At 40.5% G+C, this 23,295-nt stretch overlaps 1 protein-coding gene across 1 annotated transcript in view; it reads left to right on the forward strand.

The window, feature by feature from the left end:
* Nucleotides 1-2,573: 2,573 nt before the first annotated feature.
* Dpysl3 (dihydropyrimidinase like 3) overlaps nt 2,574-23,295 on the forward strand; it is a 107,077-nt gene continuing 86,355 nt past the window's right edge. The window contains exon 1 of the mRNA XM_027400834.2: nt 2,574-2,951. Within this exon, the coding sequence (XP_027256635.1) occupies nt 2,574-2,951 (378 nt within the window). The remainder of the gene's footprint in view (nt 2,952-23,295) is intronic.

A 23,295-nucleotide genomic window follows, 5' to 3' on the forward strand; every position in this document is an offset into this window, starting at 1 on the left:
GCACATGTGTGTACACACAGCAGTTGACTTTGAAATGTGATGTTTGGACAATAGATATAATTATTGGGCATGCACATTGCATCATGCATAGCAGCAAGAAAGTAGAACTATTGAAATAGGGTACACCTACATAACTACACAGACTGTTGTGCATGCCTAGCAGCAACACACGTGAGCTCTTGCAAGTGTGCACCTACATTAGAATACACACCCTCTTAAAAGAAACTTTATACTCTTCATACATAACTTGCTACAGTTAGGGCTTTGTCAAAACCAGAGTGTTTGCTCAGAAACTATTGTGTTCAAAAATACATAAATAAATGAAGATACCTGACCTGCAACATCTATTAAGGTTAGTGAACATGTTGCAAGAAATGCCCTTAGCACAGAGCCTGACTCTATGAATGTCTGACAGATTCTTTAGACCCTTAAGGTCATCTGCCCTGTCTCCATCTATTTCCCTTCACTAAGACTGAGTTCCACAGAAGAGCGGCCCTGCTTCAGTGCACAAAGCACAGTTCTAGAACCTTAAGGCACTAAGACTAATGGGAAAGTTACAAGGAAGCAAGCGCCTGAACAGTGATGGGAATGAGACATAGCACCAATTTCTCACATGAAACTCTAGGTCCTTCAGTAGCCAGCAGTTGTTTAAAAGGATCCAGTGTTCAGAGGATGTTTAAGAGATAATGCATCACTTTTATAGTGCACAGGGCATTTAGCAAGTGTCTTTTCTAGTCGCTGTGTATAGGAGTGCCTTACATTAACTAACTTTCATTCCCTCAATCCTTTGTGATTGGCATAGCCCTGCCATTGAGGTTCTTTAGTATCACAGTTCCTAGGGTTATGTTCCTAGGCTTAGTGTTTTGGTTCATCAAATCCAGTGCAGATAGATATCTTTGAAAATCACCTGTGTCCATAAAGAAGACTGCTACATAGTCACAGACACTGAGTCTATGGGAAACAGTTATAGGAACTCTATAAATGTCCCTTGATACTGTCATTATTAAAGATGACATGGAGCATCTTTTATGTGCCTGTAAGTGTATAATGCAGAAAATACACAAAGGTGAACTCAACAAAGCAAACTTATGCGTTTATGGAGCTTGGGAGGTGGGAAGGAAATAAATTCTGAGAATTAATTTGAGTCTGTAAAGTAAAGCAGCCAATGTTGGGCCTAGATGATGGCTTTCAGGCATGGTGAGGACAGGCCCTATCTGTGTAACTGTTGTTCTAGGGCTCTGTGAAGAGCACAGATTCATGTCAATTGAGTAAACAATGCACTTATGACAGGGGCCCAATTAAATCGGGGAACTGTTTACTCTAGGTTTAGGCAGTGTGTACAGGTGAGATGTGAATTGTATGGTTGGTAGATTCTATTTCGTGTGGCAACACCTGGGTCAGAGTCTATGTGGGAGGGTGTTCAGAAAGCATGTGTGAATGTTTAGGTGAAGTCTCTGGATGTAAGTAAATGGAAGGCAAAATCTTTGTCTGTCCAGGTTTTGTGGTATATCTAGGCTTGTGTGTGAACCTAAGTAGGAGATTCTGAGATGTTAATATTGGCTTAAGTCTTTATGTAAGGTATAAGCCTGGAGTTTGTTTGATGGACAAAATATTAATTACAAACATTTTGCAAGATAAAATGTGGAAATGCATGTTTGCCTTTGATTCAGTGTAATTGTGTATGAGACAAATTAAAGTTGGGTAAAAAGCGAGGACTGAGATGGCATACATGAGTTCAGGGTGGGTTTAGGTGAGATAATTACAGACATTTTGTGATTACTGGTGAAGTTAGAGGATTTTCCTCTTGCCCTAGCACGTGTTTGAATATGTATGCATATTTGTGCATGTGTGTGTGCTGAAGGTTTACGTGTAATCCAGTTCTGGAACTTGTTGCGTGAAGGTGAGTGAAGGCTTGCGAGGCAATTCTGGAACTGTGTGTAATTTTGAGATTGGATGAGGTACCCAGAGCCTACTTGGGCTCTGGGTAAGATCAGGAGTCAGTGGTAAGTTTGTGTAGTTAACTTCTAGATACAAACATCTTGGGCAATTTGCTTTGTGTCCACAAAAGGATCAAAAAGGTGTGTGTGTGTGTGTGTGTGTGTGTGTGTGTGTGTGTGTGTGTGTGTGTGTATGAAGGAGACACACAGGGTTTGTGTGCCCATGTAGCGGAGTTTTTCAGCCTGAATTATTTTTATGTGTGTCTAAGTGTGAATCAAGTCCCGAGAGCCAGCGTGACCCCGGAACGTGTGTCCGCGTCCATGTGTACGCGCGAGACAAGTTTGGATTTCGACCTGGGACCTGAGCTGAGGCCGTATTAGGGCGGCGGAGTCGGGGGGAGGGTGGCCGAGGAGGTGCGGCTGGAGCGGGCGGTTCCCGGGGCTATAGGAGCTGGGGTTTGGGCTAGCTAGCTTGGCTGGTTGGGGACAGGCAGGAACCGGAGCTGCACTGCCGCCTCTGGCGCGAAGGCTCTGGCGCCTCCTCCCGCCCCACCACTGTAGCTCTGTGCACGCTGCCGGCCGGTGCTCTCTCCAGCCTCTGAAGAAGAAAGCCGGTGAGCCGCTGTCGCTTGAACCATGGCTTCGGGCCGAAGGGGCTGGGACAGCTCCCACGAGGACGACCTGCCTGTGTACTTGGCCCGGCCGGGCACCACAGATCAGGTCCCACGGCAGAAGTACGGAGGCATGTTCTGCAACGTGGAGGGCGCCTTCGAGAGCAAGACATTGGATTTCGATGCCTTGAGCGTGGGACAGCGCGGCGCCAAGACTCCCCGGAGCAGTCAGGGCAGTGGCCGCGGCGCGGGGAGCCGGCCAGGGGTGGAAGGGGACGCCCACAGAGGCCAGGGTCGGGAGGAAACCAGGGAGCCCGCGCCTGAGTCGCCCAAGTCGGCTGGGGTGGAGATCCGGAGCGCCACCGGCAAGGAGGTCCTGCAAAATCTGGGTCCCAAAGACAAGGTAAGGGAGCATGGGCTCTTCTCCTCTAGCTCTCGTGCCCTTCCCCAGCCTCAGCTGGAACGGCCCCGGGCACAACTTTCTTGCTCACACTTTACAAGGAGATGGGCAACTAAGCAGAGAAAAAGGGCATGGGGGGGGGCGGTCAGGTTTCTCACGTGTCTCCAATTGTCTCATCTTCCTGTGTACACTGCAAGGGTCTCAGGAGGCCTGGGTCGTGGCCCCAGCCACCCAGCTGCATCCCTGACCGGTTAATATTGGGTGGGTGTGTCAACCTTGCCAGTTTGGGAAGACTTAGCGATTCCCAGACTCTCTCTCCCTCTGAGGAACCAACAGCACAATTGTCTTGGTCCCCCTTGGCCCCAAATTAAAACTCAACCCAGGTCACCAGGGCAGAGGCCAGACTGATGCTAAGAAAATGGGGTCATCTCTATAGAGTTTGAATTAAAGCACAGAATGAATGGTCTCCTCTCTGACTTCTAAAACTTTTGGGTGTGGAGCCACTAAACACCCGAATCTTCGTGCCTCATTTCTGTGGTAGCATGACGTTTCACATCTGTGTTTATGAAGAGTATATTTGTGTACATAACTTGGCACAAGCCTGGGTCTCAAGGGATGCAGCTGTCTCTGTAAAAAAAATTACATATTTGAAAATAGACGGGGGTATTACGAGTGCATATTAAACTAGCACGAGCTGCGGGCCCCCTGCCGCTCTTACATATGTCAAAGCTAATTTCTTCTCTGTGTGTTTTAGAGAAACTCATGCCGTCCTGAACTGTCTGAGATACTGTGATGACTTATGTGTTTATTTCATAGAAAGTTAGAGGTATGATTCAGAAAATCCAAAGCCGGCCCGGAGGTCTGGAGGAGTCGAAGTTCAAATCGTAGGGTTTGAAGTAGGGAACAGCAGTGAACAGATGCCCTCACCCCAGTCTAGGTAATAGCTGCCCGCCCCTGCCCCCATGTATTATTCCTCACTAATGCCATCATGAATAATATCCTGCAATGGAAATGTCTGCTTCACAGCGATTACCGTTAATACTCACCCTGCTTTGAGCTGTTTTTCCATTAAAATGCAATGAGGTAGAGAAAGGACAGCTTATCTTCTCTCACTGCTTCGATTTTTGGAAGGTTTTTTTGTTTGTTTGGTTGGTTTGGTTTGTTTTGAACAAACTTTTAAGTACTGTTACCAACCAGGGAAAGCAAGACTGGAAGCCAGTGCTGTGTAGAGGGGCCCTTTGTAAGGCAATGCCAGTATCCCTTATAATTACTCATCTACTCAATAATTTTCCCATCCTCCTTTGAATATGAGACTCTCGTAGGCCCAGCCCACTAGCCCATTTAGGGAAAGCTCCTGGTATTTTAGAAAGGTTTTGGCAGATTGCTCAACTGAAGAATAGCTCTTTATAGAAAGGTAATTGCTTCTCTACATGTCTAACTTCATCACTCTTAAAATGTCCTTTTCCTGGCATGAGAAGAGGGGGGCAGGAGGGTATGGAAAAGGTCAGAAACAATTGATGTGAGTCAGTATATTCCCCTTGCTGGAACACCCCTGATGTAAGCCAGATAATATGCTTGGTTTGCAAGACTGAAGCAGGGTGACTAGAGAAAGGGAAAATGTTCTTCCTTTAAACCCAGCAATTCTCTTGTTTTGTTCCCTTTCACAAACTCTATACTTTTGGCTTCTAATTGAAAAATAATAATACGACTTAGACATCTAGAGCTACATGGGTTTTTAAGTTCAGGCTTGCTGTCTGCTTCATACAGGCCATGTTATTATCTCTAATTTTCTTTAATCACACTGTTAAAAAAAAAACACAGAGGTTATCTAGCTCTGTACTTGAGGCTTATTCCCTTGAGGCTAGGGACTGTGTGTTTGAATTTATCTCTGTGCTTGTGATGCCTGGCATATTGGAGGTGTTTGAGATGTGTTTGATATTAAAACTCCTTATTTAAAACATCTGTTTTGCTAGCCTGATGCAAAGTGACATCTGCACTGGCCTAAACATTTCTGTCATCTCCGGGGAGCCCCCTACCTCATGAAGCAACTTCGGAACATCTCAGATTAGAAAGTTAACCAATTTGTCTATCTATATGGCTTCTGCAGGTTGTTCTTAGTTCTCATCTTAGAAGAGTAAGCATCTCCTTATTTAGCAACATTTAAAAGGTTTTAAGTATGTGTTTTTGGTTCTCCTGTCTGTCTGGAAAAAACAAACAAACAAACAAACAAAAAACCAAACAACAAAAAGGTAATGGCATAGTAACAAGCCCTAAACCTCAATGGCTCAACAAAAAAGAGCAACCAGCTTTCCTTCCTTCTTTCCTTCCTTCTTTCTTTCTTTTTTCTTTCTTTCTTTCTTTTTTTCTTTCTTTCATACCTGCCTGTTGTCTACAAGGGTCGCAAGGGGAGTTCTGTTCATGATTGTCCTTCAGAGATCATCTACACACATCAGCAGTGGGAAGACTTTGTGATTAGTTGCACACAGACATGGAAACTTTCTTGCAGAAGTAATGAATGTCATGGAAGCTCAGCTTTCATTGGGAAAGCAAATACATGGCTTTAGAGGAACTAGGGGAATACATACTTACCACAATCCTCTAAGACTAGAAATAATTTATAAATAGCTCTATCTGCCCAAGAACTAGGGATGGAGTATGGGGGTGGGTGAGATTGGGGGAGTTGGCTTCATCTTCTTGCCAATAATCTAGCTTAAGCCTATAACTAAGTTTCCTTGTGCTCTTGGATTCTCATCTGCAAAATGTTAACAGTGACTGCTTTGTTTATAATAAGAACTTAGCATATATTCAGCTTCATTTTGCTTTATATGCTTGAGAGAAATCTCCTGTCTTTCTGTGTCTCTGTGTGCGCACTCGCGCGTGCACGAGCGCACACACACACACATGCACACGCACAAACACAAATGCATGAATGTCTATCTAGCTGTCTGTCTGCCTCTGCCTCTGCCTCTGACTTTCCCTAAAGTCTTACTCTGTAGCCCAGGGTAGCTAGGAACTCATTTTGTAGTCAAGGTCCTTAAGCTTGTGATGCCCTTCCTGCCTCTGCCTACTGAGTGCTTGGACTTGAGCAGCTTGACTTTATTGTTTTTGTTATCCATAGCTTCCTTACCTTCCTCCTGTAAGGCCATTCCACTGTTGTGTTCTTTCTCAGGCTATGCTTTGCTGCATAAACTTTCTTCTGAAAAGACAGTGCCTTAGCTTATGAGCTGAACCTGGAGCTCCAGATGGGATGCAGCCATGGCAAAGTACATTAGGCTGCTTAACTTTCTGGATTTACATGCAGCATATGCTTGTGTTGTTGAGATTACAGCTAATGACTAAGTATTTGTGTCTTACTGTCTTTATAGTCAGCGCCTTGTTACTCCAGCTGCCGGAAACTCTTAGCTTCTGTCACAGGGTGATGACCTATTCCATGCTGGTTCCGATGAATTAAAAAAGTAAAACTTATAGAATTTTATTTTCTTCCTTGTAGATTCACCACTATCATAGCTCCCTACCATAATTGGTCAGTACTTTTGGAGCTGTAGTATATGAAACAGCCCTACCAGCTTTATACCGTCTACATCCTAAACTCAGACTTTTGTGGCCAGCACCTTTTGTAGACCATGAGTGGCATTATTATTCTAATTTCAGTAGTCTGAGCATTGTGCCAGATCCTGACATGTTAAGATAACAGCAAGCAAAAACAGATCTTCCACCAACACCACTGTTGCCCTGCTGCTTGCTCAGAGAAGCCGGAGTGTGAGTCGACCTACCCGTGAGAGCAGTTGATGCAAGATCCTTTTTGTCCAAGTCTATCTAAATCTACTAAGAAATTATTGAGAAGTGTGCTGATTAAAAAAAATCAAGACACATTTGTTTCTCTGACAAACTAATCACCACACCCTTCTTAAAGGAATGAGTGTATTTAGGAAATTATGAATAGGTTAATTAGCAGACGTGTGTGGCAGAATAAAAATGTAAAAAGCTTTCTGCATTATACAGGGAATACCCAGTTCTTGGTTTCAAACATCACATGAACTAATTTTGTGATTCTAGGCCTATATGTAAGTGGCTATCTTAACAATGTGCTTAAACTTTTCTCATGATACTCATACTGCCAAAGTCTTCCAAGGTTGGCTCACACTTATAATATGACACTAAGTGAACAGGAAGGCAATTATAAGTAAAACTTTGTGCATTTTAATAATTTGGTAAGAAGCTTTTCTGCCCAAGTGTAATTTTCAAAGCAACAAGAAAATTACCAAGAGGAGAAGAAATATGACACAGTGTCTACAAGAACAAATAATACCTCAAAGGCTTTGTCATCCAGGCAAACAAAGCCACGGCACTTTGATTACATGGGTTTGCTGCTGACTCCATTCCAGGGACCTTGGCTCCTTGCTAGTTCCCTGCTTCCCATATGAGGTTCTTCAGTACAAGATGTTTCCCCTATGAAGTCAGCCAAGGATCTGGGGGTAGAAGAGAGAATTTGAACAAAGTAAGATATGTGGACTCTTAACTTTTTTCGTCCTGAGTTTTAAGTGTTTAAATTTGGTTCGTATTTCTTCCCTTGCTCTGCCATTAGAAATAGAAGTTCAGATATATAAAGGCCCCTGGCTGCCAGAGCCCAAGCCCAGGAGTGTAAATGAATTACAGGAGAATACTCTAATGCAAGAGAGGATGTATGTCGCCTAGGGAAAACAGATCTTGCTTTCCCAACTCAGGATAGCCTTGAGTCCAGTGTTCCTGCACCCGAACTTGAAGTGTTTGAAAACTCTCAGCCCTCTTGGGAAGTTTGGCAGTGGGTTTTAAGGAACATACAAAACATGTCTTCTAAGTAATGCTGCGGTTGGCAGGGTTCCCTCAAACTAATGGTCCCTGGAAACTGGGTTTTGCTGACTCTTCTTATGTGTAAGATGGCTGGAGTGATGTCTGTTAGGGTTTCTGTCAGCAATTCCTGTAGCTCATACTGGTCATGATTTAATTTCTGCTGGGCATCACTCTGTAGAAATGCCCCATGAGATACATATAAAGCTTTTCAGAAGTAGAAAACTGACTGAAAGGAGTACAGGCTGAACCCCCACTCCTGCTTGTATGGATTAGAACTTTCCAAATTAAACTTTAGGAAAATAATGTTAAAATGTATCTCTGTTCTTTGTGTGACCTCATGGCATTTTGGAAGATAATTCAACTTCATCAGAAGAACAATAAAAAGAGAAAGGGAAAGCAAACCAAACCAGAAAAATTATTAGCAGTCTCAGCCTTTAGCCCCAAACAATTTACTGGCTGGATTTTTAGTTCCCTCCTTCATAAAATGAGCAGGCTGGTCCAGATAGTTACTATGGTAACGGTGCTTATAAACTTTTCTGATTCCAAAGGTCTTATCTAATTTTTTTTAGCATGTTTGATATTCTATCTACCTGCAGGCACATATATTTATATATACAAATACATGTATATGTATATGTGTGTATAAACACATTATATATAAAATATTGTGTTTATAGAGTACGAGAACTCTAAAATTTAAGCAACAATGGAAACTATAATGAGAGTGTCCTGGGCAGGACAGATGACAGACACAGTGGGTTAAGTGCTTGATGTGCACGTAAGAGAACCTGGGTTTCGAATGCAGTACTTACTTATGGAGGCATGTGTCTATAACCCCAGCACTGGGACGCAGAAACAGACACACTCTAGGGGGTCCCTCACTAGCCATCTATCCAAAACAGAAATCAACTCCCAGCCTCCACCCTTGCACATGTGGGCACATGCACACACACCAGGGGTAAAAGAGAGGAAGAGATGAAATATAAAAGATACAAATATAATTCTTGTTCTTTTTCTCTTTAACCTTGTGATTTTTTTTTCTCCAATCAAATGGGATAGTGTTTGGAAGCATGTGTTCTCTAAACTGAAGGCATAGACAGGATAGTAAAGTTTTAGCATTGTCAATAATGAGCTCATTGTTAGCCAGTTCTTTAGTGATGTATGCCACTCACTGAACAGTTTCTAGGAGAAAATTTCAAATTGATGGAGCTGAAACTTGTGAAAATTCCAAGTGTAAATGGATTTTGATTTGTGTCCATCACTCCCAATGTGTGGGATTGAACTACAGAGGTCTGCTCTAGCAGGGCAGTGGTGGTACACACACCTTTAATCCCAGCACTCAGGAGGCAGAGGCAGGCAGATCTCTGTGAGTTCAAGCCCAGCCTGGTCTACAGAGGGAGTGTCAGGGTTTTCTAGGCTACACAGAGAAACTGTCTCAAAAAAACAAAACAAAAAACAAACAAAAGAGGTCCAGCTTAAAGAGCACTGTAAGTAAAATGAGAGTTTCCAAATCACTTTTTTCCATTTGTCTGTTACTAATTTAGTCACAGAAAATTTACTGAATCCCAGCTATACAGGTACACATGGAAAAAATAAACAAAGATTAATTATGCCATATATTGGTGATTGTCTACAGTTCCTGTTATGCAGGAGGCCTAGGTAGTGGGATTGCTTGAGGCGTGTAGGACCCACTTAAGCATCACACTGAGAGCTATCTCAAAAGAAGAAAGGAAGAGAAAAAAAGATAAATCAGATAAACAATTAGAAAACATTAAAAAACAAAATCATAGCCTACATTTCTTCATAATCTTCCGGAGAAAAATCCATGAACACAATAGTGGATTTTTTTCTCTCTTCTTTGCAACACCCACCCACCCCCACACACTTCCAAACTAAATGGGAAGATGTAGTAATTCTGGGTTCAAGTTCCCTTTTCCTATATACCAGAGTTTGAATACAATTGTCCCCACCCCAACATGTATGTTAAAATCCACACCTTTAGTGTCATGGTTGTTAGGGAGTAGAGAGCAGAGCTCTTGTGAATGCACAGGATTCAGAGACTGTATGAAAAAGATTCCTAAAGATGCTTTTCATCATGTGACATACCCAGGATGTTCCTTCTGTAATTCAAAAGGCATGCCTTTGCCAGACAGGGAATCTGCTTTGATGCTCCACTTAAGTATAAGAAATAAAGTTCTGTTGTTCACATGCCACACAGTTTGTAGTGTTTTATTAGAGTAGGCTGAAATGACTAAGCTACTCAAAAACAGAGAAAATCAAAATCAAAACAAGTGGCAGCAACAACAAAACCCTAGCAAATGCTTACAACCACATTAGGTGGAAACACAGAATTTCAATACACTTCTGTCCCTATGTACACACTTCAGTCTTTACTATCACTGCTCTGCAAGAGAGTGTTTTATTTCCCACAATGGGTGAGGTTATCCTGACACATCATTAGTCCATAAAGTTCTATAGTTCACAGTATGATTTATTCTTGGTGTTGCACATTCTATGTTTCACACAAATGCACAAACATTTCTCTCTTTCTAACATGTTACAGAATAGTTTCACTGTGCCTAAAATTCTTTGTGCTGTACCTACCATGGAACCTTGTAACCACTAATGACTGTACTGTTTAGTCTTAACCTTTCTAGTATATCAGATACAAGTTAGCCTTGGAAAATTGGTTCTAGCACCACCCAGATACGGTCATCCTTGGATATTTGAGTTCCTTAAGTCTGCTGTCTCTGTCTATTGATGGGGGGCTAGTGGATTATAGGAAGTTGACTATAATTAGGATAATGCACTATTTTTCCTGTCTATATGGGCTTTTTTCCACTGAATTTTACAAATGTTAGTTTCCTCTGTGTCTCTCCATGCTTGATAACTCATTTCTTTTTAGTATTGAATAATATTGTATTGTTTTGCCATATCATAGATTATTTATTTTACCAATAAAAGAAATAGGGGTAACTCCAAATTTTGGAAATTATAAATAAAGATACTTTACATATGTTACCAGATTTTGTGAGAACAAATATTTTCATTTGGATAAATACCAAGGGGAATAACTGATTAATCATTTGGCAATTATATATTTGGGACTTTGTCAATTTGTATGCTATCTGGCAAGAGTCTTGTTACTCAGAAAGTTCAATAGCTTTTGCTGTTGTCAGCCTTTTATATCTAGTAAGTGTAATGGCATCTTGTTGTCTTAACTTGCAATTCTCCAATGGCATCAGGGTGATCTGAAGCATCCTTTTATCTGCAGCCTTGCATCTGTAGATCTTTTGTGTGAATCTGTTAAGATCTTTGGACCAAGTTTTAATCGCATTGTTTGTGTTCTTATTGTTGGGTTTTAAGAATGTTTTATATCTTGAATAACAATCTATCAGATGTGTCTTTTGTAATTATTTTCTCCCATTGGCTTTTCTTCTTGCTTTGATATTATCATTCAGAGAGCAAATTTCTGAATGCTTACCAAGTTAGTTAATTTGGGGATTGCAAAGTTGGTATTGTTTCTAAAGCGCCGTCTCATTCCCAAGGTTGTCTCTGATTTCTCTTGTGTTATCTTAGAGTTTTGTAGTATTCCATGTCTCTATGTCTGTTCTGTTTCAAATAAAGTAAAGTAAAGGTTGTACTTTTTTTCACATGGGTGTTCAGTTGTTTTAGCATCATTTATTGCAAAGACACTTACTTTCCTCCACTGTATTGTTTTTGCCTCTTGGAACAATCAATTGACTATGTGCCAATCTATTTCTAGGCTATTGTTTGAGATCCATTGATTGATATATTTGCTCTTTTGCCAATACCACACTGACTTGATAATTGTGGCTTTGTACTAAGTTTTAAAGCTAAGTAGTGTCGGTTTCTTTATCTTTATTCTTATCCTTCAACATTTGTCGGTTATCATGGGTCTTTTTCATTTTCATATCTACTTTACAGTAATTTGGGCAATAATTGCAAAATGATATCCTGAAATTTAGGCATGTATTGAATCTGCAGATCAAGTTGTAATATAGTGACTCTTTGACAATATTGAGTATTTATATCTATGAAGATGAATGATTCATTCATTCATTCATTCATTCATTCAGGTTTTACTTCAGATCTTTCATCAGCTTTCCTCATATACATCTTATACATATTTTGTTAGACTTACAGCATTTATTTGGTCAGTGAGTGCTATTGTACATAATAATATTTTATTTAAGTCTAGCTGTTTGATGCTGTTATATAAGAAAACAATTGACTTTTGCACATATATCTTGACTCCTGTATTCTTTCTATCTTCATTAGTCTCAGGAAGAATTTTTGAGCATCAATTATTTTTTTTCATTTTCTACATAGATGATTTTATGTCATTAATGGGAAATGATGGATTATTTCTGTGGGAATGACGTTTCTGAATAGTGCTGCCTATAGCTTGTCTTTCACAAGTCAAACTTTCACTCAACCTGTAACCAAATCAATTTTTTTAGGATCATTTATAACTGTACTTATTCTGCTTTTATACTGTATACTCAGCTATTTAAGATTAATTAACCTTTGAGGAAAACATTGTCATCAGTCTTACTTTGATGTAATGTAATTAACTTCTACAAACTCAGCTAAGTGCATACCTGTGTTTTTTTCCATGTTCCCCATTTCTCCCCCATGGCCTACTCATGCCTCTGACTCAGAATGGTGTAGGTGTGTGTATAATGTGGTGACTAGACCTAAGTAGCAAGACACTGAAAGTAATGTCCCTCAAATGTTGAAAGCCACATGTGTGGTGGGTATGGGTTGATAATATATGGTTATGTTTGCACTGTACCGAATCTATAGGTTTATAAAATTTCTCCCTTAATGAGACTCCTGTAAAATATTAATTAAGAAATAAGTTCCTTACCCTTGGGTAAATGACACCACGGGTTAGTTTCTTTTATTTATTGTGGCACCACTTCAATTTCTTTCCTCCCAATCAGTGTACCTTTATTTCCTTTTCTTGTGTAATTGCTCTGGCTAGTGCTTCCACTATACTATTTAATAGCACTGATAAGAGGGTATATTCTACTTTATTCCTGATCTTTGTAGAAAGGTTTTGTATTTCTTCTCATTAAGTATGATGTCAGCTGTAGGTTTTTGTACACAAGTCTTTATCAAGTTGAGGGTGTTCTTCCTCTTTTGTAATTTTCTCAGTTTTAATCATGAATGGTCTAGATTTTGTAAATTGCTTTTCTTGCATTTATTCATATAATTATGTAATTTCTTTTCTTGTTTACCCTGTTGAAATTATGTATTATATTAACTGACTTTCAAATGTCGAACAATCTTTGTACATTTGATACAAATAACACTTGGTTGTGGTATATAATTATTATTTATATTTACTATTGTATTTGATTTTCTAATTTTCATTGAGTATTTTTTAATTGTATCTAAAAGAAATATTAGTGTATAGTTTTCTTTTTGTAGTTTATACCTCTGGCTTTAGTATTATAATAATGTTGGTCTTAAGGAATGGTTAGGATATGTATATTTCTGTCTTTGACTGCAGAGAATTGGTATAATTTCTTTTCTAAATGTTTGGGAAATCCATCATTGCACCCATCTAGTCTTCATGCCTTGGGTTTGAAGTTATTAATTATTAACACAACTAATTTAGTAAATGTACATCTACCCTCCATAATTTTCTGTTTCTTCTGGTATGAATTTAATAAAGGGAATGGCTCCCTTTTGTCTAAACAATCAAAGTTATTGTTCATAATACTTGTTGATTAATGTTTCCGTAGCCATGAGATGTCTAACCATGTCTGTTGCTTTCTTTTTCACACTACACTCCTAAGTGTCACATTCCAATGGAAGCCAACCTGTGACACTGGCTTAACTAAGGTGAACATTGAAAGTGACACACTTTCAATGACATGAGTGAGAACTGAGATGAAAATGTGGAAACAGAGTTTGGTCAAATCTGCAAGGATGTCACAGTATCAGAGCAGAAAAAGAAAATATCAGCATATATGAGATCCAGAGAAAAGGCTAAGAGCTAGAGCAAAGGAAAAGAGGCATGGGAAAAGAGCACACAGTTGTCACTCTGCACCCCAACTGCCTAGTGGTCATTTTCATTGGCCTCTGTGTCTTTCTGGTACATTGATTGTAAAGCACTTACTAAGGGTAGATATTGTTCAAAGGATGGTGCCAGGGACAAGCCTTAATCCAACTGCACAGGACCCAGGGTCCCACACATTGTTATTGTTAAATGATATCTGTTGAAAGCCGATCCATTTGGTTTATTTCCAGCTAAAGTATTCTAATGAAAAAATATGCCTTGCTTGTGCTGGGTTATAAGTGGGCTAGGGAGGAGTTCTTTTCCTCTGGGTAATATTCCCACTTCCTGGCACTTAGATCATAATAAATAAAACCAGTGCAATGGAAAGTTGTATAACAAATGGATATTGCTTGAGAAGAAAAATATAGTTGATGAATGACAATATATCATAAGTTTGTTAGGGATATAGTTTTCTTCTACACACTACCCAAGAGGGAATTATGAAGTCAATCTGTGGTACACTATGAAGTATTTTCAGTGAGATTTCAGGGTGAGAAGAGGGAGTGGGGAGTTTGAATTGTGTTTAAAGGGTTTAAAATGAAGATAGTACATCCAATATACATGCTATCAACTAAGACTTTGTAAATGAGTGATGCCTTTCATTTGTGTAGAAAAAAAGTTTGTGAACTTTTCTCATAAACACCAGATAACAAGTATTTAAGTCTTTATAAAGAATAATATATGTGCTCAATTACTCAGTTGTGCTTTGCAAAAAAAATTCATAGAAAAGAAGTACACACACACATACACAAACTGTATGCCAATGATAGTTTATTTGCAAAGAGTGACCTATAGGTAATTTGTCTATCTCCTGTGTTTCTCTTGACTATAAGAAAAAAGTCACAGGGTTGTGTGTGCATGTGTGTTTGTATGTGTGTGTGTGTGTGTGTGAGAGAGAGAGAGAGAGAGAGAGAGAGAGAGAGAGAGAGAGAGAAAGAGAGAGAGAGAGAGAAGTGTGTATTCTACATCTGTTTTTATGTCTTTCTGAGTGTGTGTGTGTGTGTGTGTGTGTGCATGCGTGTGGGAGCACACACACACACACACACACACACACACACACACACACACACACACACTCATGCTGTAGTCAAGAGAAAAGCAAACCCTACCAAATTTTCAAAGAAAAGATTTAGAACTCTGAGGTAAACATCGGAACTGAGCAAGGAAATCTGAAAGGCATTTCAGATTGTTCCTCTTTCAGATGCCTAAGATTGCAAGAGGAAATTAAAAAATAAATACATACCTGGCATTGAGGAGGAGAAAAATGCAAGCTATTCAGAGAATGCAGATTTATGAAGTGAAACAAGGTTTGTTGAAAAACAAACACAGGAGAATAGGGGAGTTTGAGGAGGACTATCTATAAATTACAGAGGGAAAGAAACAAATAAAGGAAGTCAGAGTGATTAGGAAGGAGGGGCTGAAAACAAAGCTTTGCTGGGATGCTAGAAAGGGGGAGTTAGGAAGGCTATAAATATCTGCAGCTGCATGGAGAAGAGGTACACGGAAAGAAACACTCTTGGAGTTATGAACAGCACATGATATCACTAAGTGGATGGAGACAAGGTTAGACTCACTCACACCTAAGACATGTCAACTGAGTAAAGAAATAGAGTTTGGAAAGCTGAAATAAAAGCTTACTCAATACATGTGCTTCAAACATTGTAGGGGAAGGCTCTCCTTTAGGAAAGTGAGATGTTGACTCATTAGAAGATGTGTGTTCACTATTCAGTAAACTTGTCCTAGATCAGAATTCAGCCAGAGGTAGGACTGACTGGGGGCAACATTCAGTGAGAATCACTGGCTCTCTATTGGCTCTTCCACTTTCCCTTTGGCTCACCCTAGGCCCATCAGATTTTACTGAGCATCTGCCCTTTGCCCCTGAGTGGGTCACTCACCAATCTATGAGGTTCCTGAAGAAACTGAATACAAAAGCAAAGGCACCTTCAAATATGAAGGCTTAGAGGAGCACAGTGTGCTCTTGAAGTACAAGATGAGGAAGGCAGAAGACTGGTGACTTCAGAAAGTTAGGTAGCGTGAAGCAAATTCACCCAAGCAGACTGTGGGTTCCTGACTAAAAGCACTTTTAAATTTCAGTTTGATAGTATGGTCTTACTATCTCACTTTAAGTGTAAAAAATAAATAAAATCTTGAGAGGGGAATAAGGATGAAAATGAAACTAAGTGCATATTATATGAAAACACTGTATTTTAATTGTGGTAAAATATACATAGCATTCAATGACCCTTGAGTGATACAAAGTATGTTTTTAAGACTTTATAATCATGACAAATAACTAATTCTAGAAATTTCCAATTACCCCCCAAAGAAGATTGTATGCCTTTCAACATTTGCTCTCCATTTCTTTCTTCCTTCTAGCCTGCAACAACTACTAGTATGGTCTTTCTTGCTATGAATTTATTTATCCTGGATACTCCACATGAATAGGTTGTATGATATGTATGCTTTGTGTTTTCTTTCCTTCATTTAATGTAATATTTTCAGTTTGTGTTTTCTATTTTTCTGAACTCTATTTTTCTGGCAGGGTAATGTCCTACCACATGGGTATGGCAGAGTTTATTTTTCCACCATGAACACTGGATTCTTTCCACATTTTACTCACTGTAAATAGTGGTGTGTCATTTCTAATTTCTAATTGTAAAGTTCTATGTATTTATTAATTTAATTTTGTTGTACCCACACACAATCTCAGAGGGAACCATGATAGTTATACCCAGTTTATGTGTGAAGGAAGAGATCAGGTCCATGTCTCATTCATGAGGGAAAGTTTTAGGTGTGTATTAATTTACCCAATTAGTAGAAAATACCTATAATGGGTAGAACTTTCACCTAAATTTCCTTCTTCTAATGTGAGCACTCTTTCCAGTCTCTCCCAACTTTATGAGAGAACATGTCACGTGCTACAGCCTGCCTTCTTCAGGGTCCACTCCAGTCATATATATTTAGTCTCTCTGGAATATGTCAGTTTAGTCAAATCCTTCTGTTGAATAACACAAGGAAACAAAGAACTAGAGATTATGTTTGAAGAAGTCACCTTATGTATTTTAATAATAAATATGCAACATAACTGAAAATATTAAGTAAAAGAATTATAAATGAATTATGACACAGATGACCCAAAGTACACAGCCATACAGATGATGGCGCAGAATGGTGATGATGTGAGAAAGCACTCCACCTCATCCCCTCTCCCAGTCCTCAGAAAGAAGTTATCATCAGCTTGCTGGGTAGGAAAACTGAAACTTAGAGAGGAATCACAATTCTCATGGGGCCCAAAGCTGAAATTCAGTCTATACTTCCAAACCCAAACATAGCCACAGTTTCAAAGAGCTGAGTAGAGCTTAAAAAATTTTATCAGTGATACATTTCTGAGTAGAAAAATAGTGGGGGGCATATTTCATTCTGTTTCTTCCTTGTCCGTATTCTCTATAATGCCTTGAGTTATGTTTCTAATTGAATAACAGCAGTGCAAGACAGAGTAGCTGCCTTAGAGGGCAAAGCATTTGCATAAGGACCCGAGTTCAAATGCCCATCCCCAGATACCCACATACAAACTGCAAAGGACCACACATACCTATGACCCCAGGCCTGAGGTGGAAGGTGGAGGAAAGAGAGTCACAAAACTCCTGGTGCAGGGAGATACCCTGTCTCAAAGGAACAATATGGCACATGGCCCACACTCAAGTGCATTCAACACACACACACACACACACACACACACACACACACACACACACACACCTAAATAATATAAATAGTTTAGATAAAAAAGTAGTAAACTTCTTTTAGAAAGAAAAAGAACCACAGTGCCTGGAGAGACAGCTCTGTGATTAAGAGCACAGCCTGCTCTTCTGGAGGACCAGATTCAATTCCGAGCATGCACCCATGGGGGCTCTCAATTATCTGTGACCCCAGTCCCATGGGAATATAGCATCCTCTTCTGGCCTCTTAAGGCATTGAGAACATGTGCTGCCCAGACTCACATTTGGGCAAGCACTAATACACATATAATAGAAATAAACAAAATCTATATGGATACAAGAAGAACAATAAACCTCTCATAAGCCACAACAAGAAATAGTGATCTAAAAATCACAGGCCAGGTGCAGAAAAATAAGGAAGCATGAAGGTGAGAATCTGTCCATGGAAGGTGTGGTCTGTCGTTTGTCTCTTTGTTGTCTCCACATTCGAGAGCTATTAGCAGATGCTGACCATTCTTCGTCCCTACCTACACATTTCCACTTTGCAGTTCTTCTGGTTATTTGAGAAGATAGTTAGCGACTCAGGCCCAGTCATGAGCAACTATAGCCGGATCTTGTGTGACACTGTGGAAAAGTGGGACATTCATTTATTCCAATGACATACCTCAATCCTCCTGACACATATCCAGAAGCTGCCAGCTGTTACTTGAGGTTACTGCAATGTGCACTGGCCCCAGGCCTGCTTCAGCCTGTACTGTGGAGCCTGTACAAAGGGCTTGAGAAACAGCCCTCCTCTGTATTGTTTATACAAAAACAACATTAGCTTGTTATTGTTGCTGTTGATAGGAACAATTTCGTGAAAACTATTCATTGTCTCCAAGGACTTGCTTGATGTTTGGTTCCAAATTTATTTCTCCTTTCAAGTTTCATCTCCTTGTTTAATCAGCAGTGATGTGGCTCCACAATAGCTATAATATTGTCATAATTTCCATAGAAACCATCTGCAAAACTGCAAACATAGGATTACACCCTCCCTGCAGGCTGAGGTAGGAAGGCCAGATGTGTTATAAGGGAAAAGGCTCTCAGTGAGCCATAAATCACTTGGTGGGGGAAGAGACAGTGGGAGAGGAAATCACTTTAGAGAAAAATTGTGTTTGGTGTAGTCTTAGCCACAGGGTGAAATGCCCTAATGAAGTGGCTAGTGGCGTGGGCTGATTTCCAAGGCCAATGTCTAAAGTAGATTACTCGCTGGGACCTGGTGCTAAGGAAGCTGCAGACAAAGGATTCTTTCTTCTGGGGGCTGCTGCCCTCACAGTCCATCTGCTACAGGAGATATAGCTATAATGCCCTGGTCATCTCTTGTATTTGAGAAGATAGAGAACTGGGTCTAACTGCATTCACCTGCAGGGATAGACCTTTCACGTGATAATCTCATCACACCTGCATAGTATCCCTGAGGGTAAGGTGTGCTTATTCCTGTGTTACAGGTGAGGAGATTGGGCGGTTCTCCCTCCCTCTTCTCCAGATCTCACTGTCCTCTTGAGTGTTTTTAGGTCCACTTTTCCCCACACCCAAAGCTGGGTGAGCATGACTGTGTGTGTGTGTGTGTGTGTGTGTGTGTGTGTGTGTGTGTGTGTGTGTGTGTGTGTTACTGGGTACATCTCTGTTTAATGATAATTACATTGTAAAACAAACAAATATTAGCTAACTCTCCACCACTACTCTGGGAGCAGAAACTTTGAGTGTAATGTCTTTAGCACCCAACTAATACCTACCCATGGTTTGCTCAATAATCCTCAATGTACCCTTCTGATAAAGAAATAATAAGAAATTCCCAGTTAACTCATTAAATTGATCATTTTTGTACCTTTATCCCTGAGAGTTAACATGGAGTCTAGTATGTACTGGCCTTCAGAAAATATTTAAATGGGATAGTGAATGAATCACCCAGTTCATTACTTGGTGTTATCACATTATTGATGACACCAAGCTTTTCTAGTTACAGACATCATGTCACCGTGGCTGGTAAGGAGTTCATTGTCATGTCTAGTCAGGGAATTCTAAGCACATGACTTCCTTTCAGTAGCTTGATATTGTTTGCTTTTAAAGGGACAACCCATTATATAACAGTCATTATTCTTAACTGATGGTCACCCCAGCCAGGTGCAAAGAATACTTAAGGGTCTGCCATCCAGGAGAACAGGGTGAGAAGTGGTTGCATCACATGCTGTGTAAGCTTGGCCAAATCCTGTCATGTTTCTGAGTCTTCATTTCTCCCTTTAAAAACGTAGTTGAGTTCAGCATGAGATTTTTGTATATGAATCCCTCTCAGCTTTTAGATGGGGTTTTAGTATGCTATCCAGGCTGGTTTCAAATTCACAGGCTGAACTGATCCTCCTGCCTCGGTCTTCTGACTACCAGGGACTCATGGCTCATATCCCCTCCCTCCTTCTAGAAGAGTTATTACAAGTAGTCCATAATCCCATTGAAAGTGAAGCTGCTTTGATGGAGGCCCTCCCTGCCTCCCCTTTCACCTCTCCTACGTCTATCCCTCCCCCTGCTAATTGTCCTCTGAGGAAGTTCATTGGGAAGCAAGGACCTCAGTGCACATAGCTCAATGTACTCTCATGTTGTCTAGCAGAACAAATTATTTTAAAGTCCCTGGCTTTAAGGTTCAGAATTCTGTAGACACTGGAGCCGAGCCCTAAATCTCATTCAGCAGCCTGACAGATGACCTGCACAGCCTTCCCAGCAAACAGGCATCCTGGAAAGGAATGGCTTAGAATCCTGGGTCAGGATGTCTCATTATTGAACCCACAATCATAAGGTCCCCAAACCATATTATCTTTGAATAAGTTGTTCACTTCTCTAGCCAGCATGTGCATCTATACATTACGGAAGTTGTTATTTTGTGATTGGATTCTGTGAGATTTGTGATAGCAGCTACAATTTCCTATAATTAGTAAGCTGTTAGTTATTTATGTGGGAGAGGCAGGCTAGGTGGGCTTCAAGTGTCTTTGCCTGGTCTTGCTGGTTACATTGAAAATGAAAAACCTCAACTGCTCTTATTTCTCATGATTTTAGTTTACATGGAAAAAGGTCTTACGACCTGGGGTAATGTTTCCCCAGATAAGTTCATTCAGTCTTGCTCTCTATTACAGTAAAAGTGGTGAACACCCAAGCTTGGCAATCATCTTCTGTAGCAGACCTACTATGTGTGCAGTCTTCTATGATGGAGCCCCCATGAGACCTAGGAGTCCCTATGAGACCTAGGAGTCATGTGCAACCAGTACCAACCATGGGAAGTGTTGGCTAATGCTTTTGTCTTGAGTGAGAAAGTTCTTTGTCCCTAACCATGAGTCTCCTGCCTTCTGCCAGTATCTGTGAAATAAGGGCAGACTAACTTTGAGACTGTAAGTAGTAAAACAATTTGAAACTCTACAAAGTTCTTGACGTGTATATTATGCTAACTGAGTCATTTCAAAAATACTCTGAGATACCATATGTCATAGATAGAAAAATAAGTCGCAGCAGGGCTCAGTATCTTGCTAAACTCTATGTGGCTGTTATGTGGCAGAACTGAGATTAAGCCTGTTCTGTCTGAAAAGTTCCATCCACACCTATTGTATATTTTCCTCTCCAAATATTGAGATGACTACAAAAGCAAGATACTAGTGTTACTATTTTAGTAAAAACATAGACACTGATTCATTTCAACAGTTGTATATTGACTGTGGTCTTTGCTCCCCATAGCATAGCTATCTGTCTCAATTTATGTGGAAAACCTAGATTTAATGATGGCCACAATGGCCACTGGCTACACAACATTGGACAGGATGTTTCATATATCTGTGTCAGTCTACATTCAGTCATAAAACAGACAGCCTATGAAGAGCTTCAGCCAGAGGGGCTCCAATACAGAGGACTGATTAAAATGCATCAGTCTTGGTACAACCAGAGGAAGCAGTGGCCACCCACTCATACAACTGTATTAGTTATACAACAAGCAAAGAGGTGAGGCTGACCCTGAAGGGAGAGTGCTCAGGTTTCTGAGGAGGCAGTGTCACCCAGATGCCTTGGTCCACCTGAGTGGGTCTGACAAAACTAGGAGTGACTGGAAAAGCCACTGTGGGTGAGACCACAGCTATTACACCAGGCTGGTGATATCAGGACAGAGAAACCAAAAAGTCAGTTTCCCTTTCTTTGGCCTTCAATTCTCCATTTTTGGCCTTCTCATGGAAGCTAATAGGAAACTAGCAGGTTAATGACTGCAAGTCGTACAGTGGCAAAGTTTGAACCACATACAAATTATGAATGGAATATGGGCTTCGAGCTGAGTGACAGGCACAGAGAATCCACAGTCTCTGTCACTGGTTGCTTATATGTAAGAGGGGGAAAATGTTTATTCCATCAAAGTCTCTTAGAAGAGCCTATAAAACAACCACTCAGTTTCTTGAAATTGATATCAAGTGATCACTAAACACAGGCCTTTGCATTTCTTGTTCTGCTGTTTACTTTCTGTACGATCCACTGCCTCTGTTCATTTCCCAGTGGAGCTTGGGTGTCAGGATTATGGAGGGATTATCAGGCCATCTGGGAAGCTGTCCTGTCTAAACTCTATGTGTTAAGCAGGCTTAGGCCTTAGCACTTACCCCGAGTTGAGATGGGAACCTTCTCCCCAGAGAGATTTAATTAGTTGCTTGTCAGAACAGTGTTGATGGATGCAATGCCTGTCTTAGATCGGATCTCTGGTTGCTCTGATGTGGGATTCTTGGTTTATTTCATTTGTCATTCTGCTTCCTCTTCGTCTCAAAAATAAAGCCCCTAGCCTTTCCCTTCTTTCATCTTTCTGTCTGTGGACATGATGAATACCCCTCACCGATTCAGCAAGACTCATCCTTCCAGGCAGCTAGCTAGCTGTCTTGAGCTCTGGAGACCCATGGAACACCTCCTTGGGACAGACAACAACGTGGGCCAAGACTGTCTGTCAGCCCCAGCATGAAGTTTATGCATGTAAATTGTAAAGTAGATATAGCCATACTAGGGTTCTAGGCCCTGCTCAATATTTAGTTGCTTTTTCACCTTTTTTTCACCTTCAGGGTCCTCACTATTCTCCTCTAAAAAATGACTGTGTTAGTTATACAACATAGAAAAAGAAAAGAAAGTCTTTGTAACCCTCTACACCCAGAATGCCTTTTTAAGACCCTCCAGGAAATGACTGGTATCAATATTGCGCTCTCTCTCTCTCTCTCTCTCTCTCTCTCCATATATATTTTTTCTTTATGAATTACTATTATACTCAGAAAAAATTGTTAATTTCTTTGTACCATAAATGTTTTCTGGTCTTCTGCATATCCTAGGTTCTGTGTAAACAACTGATGAATAAAAAATATCACACTTCAAATCCAACCTCCTAAAAATAGTTTTTCTGCCTTTAGTTTGTGAACAGTTTTAGGATTTAGGAGCAGGTGAAAGGAAGGCTGGCCATAAACCCAAACTTAAAGCATAATCTGGTAGACATTGTCATGGCAGTGTGCCCAGTGGACTCAAGAGATTCACTGGCAGATGGATGGAGAACCAAACCATAACTTGGAGGACAGAGCGGTCCCCCTCATAACATCATTGCACTTTTGAGATAGCCTTGCAAAATATGGATTGAGGTATGGTGGTATGAATGTATGCTGTGGGTAGGGTAGTGTATGGG

Source organism: Cricetulus griseus, chromosome 2, assembly GCF_003668045.3.
Source record: "Cricetulus griseus strain 17A/GY chromosome 2, alternate assembly CriGri-PICRH-1.0, whole genome shotgun sequence".
Taxonomy (NCBI): domain Eukaryota; kingdom Metazoa; phylum Chordata; class Mammalia; order Rodentia; family Cricetidae; genus Cricetulus; species Cricetulus griseus.